The sequence below is a fragment of the Atta colombica genome, unplaced genomic scaffold (assembly GCF_001594045.1).
Source record: "Atta colombica isolate Treedump-2 unplaced genomic scaffold, Acol1.0 scaffold103, whole genome shotgun sequence".
Lineage (NCBI taxonomy): Eukaryota > Metazoa > Arthropoda > Insecta > Hymenoptera > Formicidae > Atta > Atta colombica.
In genome coordinates this window covers 89,294-99,228 of record NW_017259188.1, presented here as the reverse complement: position 1 = coordinate 99,228, position 9,935 = coordinate 89,294, and the positions used below count along the sequence as shown (strand labels likewise).

At 31.6% G+C, this 9,935-nt stretch overlaps 1 protein-coding gene across 1 annotated transcript in view; it reads left to right on the top strand.

Annotated features, from left to right (window-relative positions):
• The first annotated feature begins 1,396 nt into the window (after nt 1-1,396).
• LOC108688156 (focal adhesion kinase 1) overlaps nt 1,397-9,935 on the top strand; it is a 43,604-nt gene continuing 35,065 nt past the window's right edge. Inside the window, exon 1 of the mRNA XM_018194303.1 lies at nt 1,397-1,556. Within this exon, the coding sequence (XP_018049792.1) occupies nt 1,474-1,556 (83 nt within the window). The 5' untranslated portion in view covers nt 1,397-1,473. The remainder of the gene's footprint in view (nt 1,557-9,935) is intronic.

Here is a 9,935-nt window from a genome sequence, read left to right as displayed (position 1 = left end):
AAACTATTCAGTATAACTTTGTAAAATTTTATGAGGACTAGATAAAACGAGATAGAAAGAGTTAGACAGAGCAATTTCGTCGGGTTTGTTATTGATTTTTGAGGCATATACAAGAATTTATATAAAACAAGCGAGTCAGAATTATCATAAGAAGAATCCGAATATCGTATCATAATATTAAAAGCACAAATATAATAATATTTAATTTAAAACAAGAATATAATAATTAATTGAAATTATATTTTGAAAAGTAATTATTAATATATGCAACTGATGACTTTGACTTGGGGTAAAAATATCGACATTTACATACTAGTCTGGCTCGATAGCAGGGGTTGCACTGCGGTTGTTGGCTGCAATGACTGCGGATGAACTTAGGTGATATCCCGTAGTTTGGGGTTAAGTAAATTCGTATGTGTACTTGTCTGCACGCGATTCTCTCATCAGACTTCTTAAGGAGACAGCAAATCATTTTTCAATTGTTGAACATAGTTAACGATCTGTTTGTGTTATCTCACAATTTTACGCGTTCGAAAGATATTTATGGCAATTTTGTTTCTGTCTTCTTTCCGAAAAGATCGCATCATAAAATTGTAATAAAAAATCTAGATCGCATGCATTAAATTAGATACAACAAGAATACATGAAATTTATCGATCTAACTATTGTTTACTCGAATTGCTTGTAAGTTATATCCTCGCGTGCATTATATGCGAGGATATAACTTACGAGCAATTTCCTTGAATCAATTTATGAGATAATGTAATATTCGATTTTTTTAATATATTATAAATTAAGAATAACGGAGGAAACGAAATGTGATAGTACCCTAAAGTACTTTTTTTTTATAATGGATGTTATACATTCTTATCATTGCCAATTTATTTTAATCGTGTCTACAACGTAAACGTTTGGTGATTGTTATATTTCCTCTATTACAATTAGATTTAACGATCAATATAATCGAACCGGAAAAACGAGACATCGAGAGGGTAGCTGAGAGTTATTGATCGAAGAAAAATACATTGGAAGACACAGTCCTCTAGTATACTTGAATGTCGCCCGACTGTTTGTGCTATCGATTCAGCGGGATCAGCAGTATGCGGTAAGCGAGAGAACGGGCGCGAAATAACAGTCTGTGAAAATAGAAGATCGATTCGAACATTCATTTGATTCCGTCTTGTTGTGCTACAACAATACTACTAATCGTTTGTACGACGAGTCCTTTGATTTAATTGATGATCCAGTTCCGTTTCAAAGAACGAAAGTGCGCATCGACAAAACATGAGCAGCTGAACTCAGAAGCAGATGAAAACTTTTCTCATCGAGGATACATTTCTATTTGGATTGTCGCAGTCTGATGATATCGTGTATTTCATTACTGTGCTGTGTTCCATCGGAAACCGTCGTGGAAACAGTGATAAGTAGTAGGTGGTGATAAGTGGTTCTTGTTTCGAATGAAGTGGTTTTAGGATGATGGTGGAGCGGATCGAGGATCACCTCTTCATGTATCGACGCCCCGTCTACCGCGTCTTCCAATACCTTGAAACTACCGAGTAAGTATATCGGCCGAATACATCTCGTCATTTTTATATAAAACAAATTTAATTACTTGTAATACATTAAAAATATAATCACGATAATCAGGAAAAAGAAATAATTGATGCTTATACTAAGTTAGAAATGCCTCAAATTTTTAAGAGAGAATTAACTTATTTTTTTAATTGTGCTACATTCTGCCCGAATATTAAAATCGTATTATGAAAAAAAACATAAAAAAAAAGATTTTTGTATTTTGCGTTTTTTTTTTAAATTTTTCTAATTGTGCTAAAATGGTATCTTTAAATAATAATAATAACAGAAATCATATGACAACAAATATGACAATTCTGAATATAACTAAGGCTTACATTCGCATCAGTCATTCAAATAGCATAAAACTGCATACTTAAGTTGTGCTAGTTAAAAAAAGTTAACACAATCTTCAAAATTCTCACAACGAAGGAGGAGGGGGGGGCATTTTTGCGTGCGGCACTTCACATTCGGTTTTTCTATTCATAAATCGGGTTTGTAGATTCAATTTAAGCATCCTGCATAACTGAGTTGTCATAACTCTATTTACATCAAAGCAATTTAGAATAATCAAAGAAGTTAGAATAATCAAAGTTATAATAATTTCTAAAAAAATAAAAACGTGTTTGTTAGTTACATATCAACAAAATTTTGATTGTACGTACAAAATCTGGATTTCTAAATTTTTCCTCAGGAAAAATTAATCTTACTTCAGGAGAACGATGAAGAGGCTCCCACCTGCGCAATGTAGATTTGATCTTTTCTCCCCTTCCCTCTGAAAAGGTATCTAAAGGCCCATTCCATGGGAGAGGTCGCCTCTTCACTAGTGACCAGAGAGGGTATCCTCGGATGTACAGGAGGGACAGATTATTGAGCCCAGGCAATGATCCACCCGTGCTCTATTCCTTCCCTCTAGCACAGAAGATAGTGTGGGTGTCCCTCGCTAAATGTCACTCCCTCTCCGCAATTCATATAACTCTCCGCAATCCCTTGACGTGGTCAAGGCTCCACTCCTCCGTATGTCCTCTTGTCAGGCAGCGGAAGCATTGGAGGAGCTCCGAATAGAGTCACTTCCGCCAGGGCTCAATTCATCTGGATCCTAAATGATTCCGTTGCCCTAATTACTGTGCGGTAATTGAACATTTTGCCCTACTGTCCTTTCTCTTGATGTGCATCTGACCAAATCTTGTACGAATATCGTTCGGGCAGCATCCCCTCACTTTTGCCAAAGCAGTGGATATTTCCTCCGCGATGATTGTCTTTTTAATTTTGAGAATCGTATATGCAGCCGGATAGAGTAAGAAACCCTAACTATGTGGCTCCGTGCTAGGATTGTCAGATCCAAAAGTATTACAAAATTACCAGACATTTTGTCTTTGATAACAAAATATAATCAGACAGAGGTAATAAGTTCAATTTATTTACACAATTTACTTAAAAAAAAGGGAAACGAACGAACGGAAAATCTATTTCAAAGAATTTGGTTACGTGAACGATTAATTATTAGGTGTACAACTTTGCTTCCGCCGTTTTCCTATAGATGGCTTTAGCGGTAAGTGGTGGTCGAAATAAATAGATCATAGACGTCATACAATAAACTTGGGCATCTGTCAACATAACCCCATAGAAACATTAGTCGATTTGTGTCTGCATCATAAAGTTATTCTCGATTGAAAATGTCAGTTTACGAGCCAAATTCTCGTCATTTGCGGGAGGTTTTAATTTTTTGCTTCAATATGAAGAAATCTGCGGCTGAGGCTCATCGAATGCTCTCAAATATTTATGGTGAGGCCGCTATTAATAAAAGAACGTGTCGTGAGTGGTTTCAACGCTTCAAGAACGGTGATTTTGACGTCCAAGGTCATGCTCTGTATTTGGTGGGACCAGCTCGGCGTAGTGTATTATGAACTGTTAAAACCGACTGAAACAATCACAGGCGATCGGTATCGAACGCAATTGATGCGTTTGAGCCGAGCATTGAAAGACAAACGGCCGCAATACAACGAGAGACACGATAAAGTGATTTTGCAGCATGACAATGCTCGACCCCATGTTGCGAAAGTGGTCAAGACATACTTGGAAACGTTGAAATGGGAAGTCCTACCCCACCCGCCGTATTCTCCAGAATGTTGCTCCCTCTAACTATTACTTGTTTCGATCAATGGCATACGGCCTGGCTGACCAGCACTTCCAGTCTTATGAAGAAGTAAAAAATTGGATCGATTCGTGGATAGCCTCAAAAGATGACCAGTTTTTTCGACGCGGGATTCGTACGCTACCCGAAAGATGGGAGAAAGTAGTGGCCAGCGATGGACAATACTTTGAATCATAAATGTATAACCAGTTTTTTACAATAAAGTCTCGAATTTTGAAAAAAAAACGGCGGAAGCAAAGTTGTACACCTAATAGTTACCGATAACATTTTTAAATTTATTATTTTTTAACATTGAAAAGTTCGAAACGTCTGTACGGATTTAAATTGTTTATAATAATATTATACTCACACATTATCCTAAGTAGTTCTTAGCCTTATATTATATTGTTTAAGTTACTTATATTTCTTTATTAATACTTTATCCCTTCAAAAAAAATTCTGCCAAGTGGAAAATTCTTCTTAGCAGTTCCTCTAAGCACAAAATCTTACATGAATCATCAGTGTGTATTTATAACACGTATTCATCTATAAAAATGAGGGTTCATAAACTATAATTAAAAATAAATTCTTTTATAGAAAATTTCAAAATCTTATGGTTATACGAAATTATGCTATTTTGTAAAATATATATACGGAAATATCTTCAAGAAGATATTTCCGTATATAAATGAATTCCTCTGACATTAACATGAAGCTATTAAAATATTAATATAAAATACATTTTTCATTATTGTCCAATGATCAAACTTATAATATTCTTGTCAGTGAACGAAAATATATTTTATATCAATATTTTGAACAGTTTCAACACAGTTATGCCCTAAATTAAATTACATATATAATCATATGTTAAAATATTTTCTATATATTATTTTAACAGAATAATTTGTTACAACAAATCTTGTGAAATAGTTATTTTTTTTGTACTAAATATGTATGTTTTAACATATTTTACAATAGTAGACATTAATTAGACGAATGTTTTTCTCATAACATAGATTTCTTCTAGAACTTCTCTACTTGCTACATCTTTTTCAATCATCAACATTCATATTTTCATATATATATTTATGTTAAATACATAACGTCACATCTAGAAAATTATAAGATATGCGAATTTGTAACATCTGCACGAGAAGGATTTTCGTATTTGGGGTGAAAAAAACAATTGATGTAATATTACCATATATACAAATATATTAACACGCATTTATTTTTTTCTGGTATACTAACCGTGCACCGAGATCCGTCACAGTCATATTCTCTATCAAAGATGTACATGTGCGCACACTGTAACAAAATTGATCATCTTTGATTCACACATGACATATTTTGCTCAATTTCGCACATTATGACTTTCCGTGCTTATCGTCTATCAGTCCCGGACAATCCTACGAAGCTGGCCCTCCCATTTTTTTTAAATAAATTTTTTTTAGAGTTCTGAATAGTTTTCGATAGTTTCAAAGTTCCTGATAGTTTTAAGAAATAGTTCTGGTCATTAAGGCGTAAAAAATGCGATTTAAAGCCCCCTATTTAAAAAAAAAATCATTTTTCATTAGAGTTCTAGATAGATTTCGAGTTCCAGAATTTTTGATCTATTTTAGAAATAGTTCTATTTGAGAAAGTAAAAAAAAATGTGATTGAATATCCAAAATAGGTAACCAATAAATAGGCATAACTTTAAAAATATTAGTTTAATCCAATTTTCTCATGAAGATTTTTTAGAACTCTGCGGGGGCTACTCAGAACTCTCAACAGAACTCTTCAAAAAATTTTCTTATTTTAATTATCGTTTTTCATTTTACAGAAAATTTTTTGAAGAATTTTGACAGTTCTGTTGAAAGTTCTATTGAAAATATTTATGACAAAAATTCATGTGATGAAAATTGGAAAAGTTACAAGCGATAATAGGTGTAGATTTTTTAATTTTAAAGTATAAAAAATTTATTCAAGAGTTCTGACAGTGGAGTGTTCTGGGTAACCCCCGCGGAATTCCATAAAAAATCTTAATGAGAAAATTGGATTAAACTAATATCTTTAAAGTTATGCCTATATTTATTGAATACCTATAGATTGGATACCCCTTTTGGATATTCAATCACATTTTTTTTTACTTTTTTAAACAGAACTATTTAGATCAAGAACTCTGAAACTATTTGAAATCTATCCAGAACTCTAATGAAAAATTTTTTCAAAATTTTTTTCAAAAATGAGGGCTGCGTGAAGTTAGTTACCCCCGTATCTTTAAATCGCATTTTCATGCTTTTAATGGCCAGAACTATTTCTTAAAACTATCAGGAACTCTGCAATTATCGAAAATCTATTCAGAAATCTAAAAAATTTTTCTTTTTAAAGGGAGAGTGTGTGTGAAGCTAACATCTCTCTTGGTGGAAACTCATTAAATATTGAGAGTTCTGAGTTTATTTTTAATAGTTTTATAATTCTATATAAGATAAATAAATAGTTCCACCATTAAGGCGTAGAAATCCAAAATTCAAAATGAGACGCCAGGTTCACACAGAGCTAACTACTCCTAAAGAAGATTCCAGTCACAATTTCTTATAGGATTTGAAAAAAAAAACATAATTCTACAAAGAGTTCTGACGCATAACATTGTTATTTTAATTTTTAAACAATTTTTTTCCCCAAAAAAATAATTTTACGGAAACAAACATGAGACGTTGTCGGATTTCAAACAGTTCTGCTAGTTCTATATTTTTCGTGTAGTATTTTTCGTATAGTTCTGAACGAATTCTATCGTTTTCCGAAGAATCCTGGGTATCAATTATGTAATGTTTTCCCTAGCAATGAATACACAAAAAGTGAACAAATTCACGTAAATGTAATGAATAAGCGATTAACTTTTTTGGCTGTTATAAAATGTGAAATAGTTTACGAGAAATTTTTCGGCAAGTAATGAAATGTGAAATTAACGTGTTTTTTTTTTAGTAAATTGATATAAACTAACTTTTTTGATTTTTGAGTCTCTCGCTTTCGACCAATATCAAATATATTTGAATATCTATTTGAAATATATATTTGAAATGAATATTGCGTGGTTTCTCGCCATAAATGGTGCGAACGAAAAGGAAGAGCATGCAGTTAATAGGCGAAAACTTCACATATTAAGAAAAGGTTTACGTGATGTTAAATTAAATATATGAATAAAAGATAAAATATGAAGTGCATAAAAATCACATGTTAAAAATTAAGAATTATAATAAATTGAAAATTATAATTAAAAATAGAGATTTATGAAAGATTAAAAAAATAACTTTTTTCCATTTAGATGAAGATTTCTCCGGTCCCAATCCGGAATAATTTAAACTTTGTGCTTCTCCCATACATTTTTCTATGAGTTTTAAATACATATTGTTTATCTACTATATACAATCAAGAATAAGAGTAATGAAATAACATGTTTTTACCAGTTCCATACGGCTCTGAGAATTTCGCGACACTCTTCCCCACAATATTCAAATTTTTTGACATTATGTCTAACAGTATTTCCTTTTGTTTTTGAATTACATTCCTTATTATTTTCGATTATATGTATAAGGAACAACAAATAATGAGCACAATGTGATTTCCTGTCCAAAATACGTATGTACGTGCATACATACTTGTATGTACATACACGAACACTTGTTAAATTATCATAAATTTAAAAGGTACGATGTAAATTCGTCTAATGATCTTACTTTCTCGTAATTTCCTTACATCTGATTTCACTTTCTCATAATTTTCTTATATAATCACTAAGTCTGATATCGTTTGAAAGTGAAACGTGAGATTGTATACGTACGTAAAATACGTACGAAAAGTGAAAAAATGAAAGTTTCGTGAAAATTTACATAATCGATACCTTCATCATTTTAGCTATTTATTAATTTTTTAAACAATTTTTATTTATCCAGCAAAGGTGCTTTTCAGAGAATATGTGAGGGAAATGTGTGAGATCGCTGATCGATTTCGGACAATTTTGTGAGATTTATGGTACTTATTGTGTAGTTTCGAATATATTCTAACACTCTCTGAAGAGTTCTGCTGATATAATACGAAAAGTTCTGATAATATAAATCATTTGTTAATTTTTTTAAACAATTTTTATCAAGAAAGGCGTCTTTTCGGCGGATATTGAATTTTGCTGTATTTTCAATAGATTCTATGATTTTTGATAATTCCCGTATTCTGAATGTATTGTTTGTCCATGTTAACAGTTAATTTTTTTTAATTCTTCTTATTGCGCATTTGAGTCTGCTTTAAGAAAATCTTTACGCGACTAGAGAATTTTCGATTGTTCTACAACATTTCGCGTGTCATTTTCAATACGTTCAGAATTTATTTTATATATAGTACTTATTTTTATTAATCTCCGATCCATTAAATGAAATCATAACTTTTTAGAAATTAATAATTTTAATGCAATTCACTATTCTGTCCTTTGTAAATGAATTAAGTGTGTCTCGTTGATAACGTTATCCAAAATCAACGGCATGAACGTGACGAAATTATGGTTTCTCTTTTGTTTTTTTATTTTTATATTTTTTGTTTTTTTTAAATTTTTTTTTATTTTGTTTTTTTTTTAATTTTATTTGTAATATATTTTATCTTATGTTTATCTGAAATTATTGTTTCCATAATATTTATGTCATAATTTTATGTCTTTATTCCATTCGGACATATAAAAAAAATGTGGTATAATGTTGTATGTAGATGAAACTTTTTCTCTTTTTTATTTTAAGTCGTCGTATTCGAACCATTTAACGTTAGTATGTAATAAAGCGATGTAACAACGCGCTTTTTCTGGGAAATTCACGATCTAAGAAACTTTCTAGAGTATATGTTTTTAATTCTAATCCCATACTTTTTATATAATTTGGATCAACATACTGGCATCTATTATTATATGAGATCTTTTATTATATGAGATTATTATATGAGATTATATGAGGTTATATGATATTCTTCATTTATTTTATATGGGCTATCACATTTTGGACACATTTGTTTCGTTGACCTCATATCATTTATAGATTCTTGTATGTACTGCAATCCTTCATGCAAAATAATATTTACATTAATGCTTACGGCTGTAAACTTTCTGTTGTTGACGTAGTTGCACGTAGTACATGTTTTGTCTCGTTGTAAGCTATAATAGATAAGGTTTGGAATGTGTATTCTGCTAGATGGGCAGCGTTGCACATTGTATCCAGCGAATGAAATTGTGTCGTATATTTAGTTTCTTGAAACAATGATAAGCTAGAAAGGAAAGATGCTCTTGCTGCATATTCGTTTTTGGATATTTTTCTTTGATTTGCAATCTTTGTCGCTAATTGCAAGAAACAATCATCGGCTGTTTGCACAATGCGTGTATGCGGAATTCATTCCTGTCATATGGACGATGATATGGAGAAGAGCAGTAAACGTATTGCGCACCATTATTGGTTTTATCTTTTCTCTTAACGATTTGGCAGAAGTTTCCATTTTTCATAGTAGGCATAAAGACCATGTCTTGATTCGATATTATCGATATATTCGGAACATTTATTCAAATAAAATTGCTTCTTAATGTCAGATTTTTTGACATTTTTTGTTGTTAATCCAATTTTCTTTATAATTTAAAGAGCATACCTCATTCGAAATAGAGCAGGATGAATTTTCAGAATTAACTTTTATTGTATTGTATTATAAGACTCAACTTTTACTGATTCGAAGATTAGATGCGCATGCGTCTCTACGCGCGGTGATGGGGAGGCTCTATCGTCCACGCATGTACATACATATCCTGCGAACATTCCGAGATTCGAGAGTGATATTCGAGAGTGATCCTACTATTAGTGGAGACATTTGGCGTACTATCTTGCATAATAAGCGATATCGTAATAAGCACTATTTCAAAACGTTATTGATTTATTTTTTGTTTTCAATGTATTCCGAACTGGATAGAGTTGCAAGAGGCAATTGTGTGCCATTTCGGCACGCAGTTGCCTCTTGCAACTTTTATTTAGCTTTTTTTTATCTCAAGTTTTTCAAATAATTTTAATTCACTTTGTTTTTATCTATTATGTATAACCGTATTAATATTAATTTTATCATTTTATCATCTTGTCTCTGAACTTTAATTTATAAAATATACGATCAAAGTAACTGACTCAAATATTGAAAACACCAGAATAATATAAATGTTTTGACTCAAAAGGCAAAT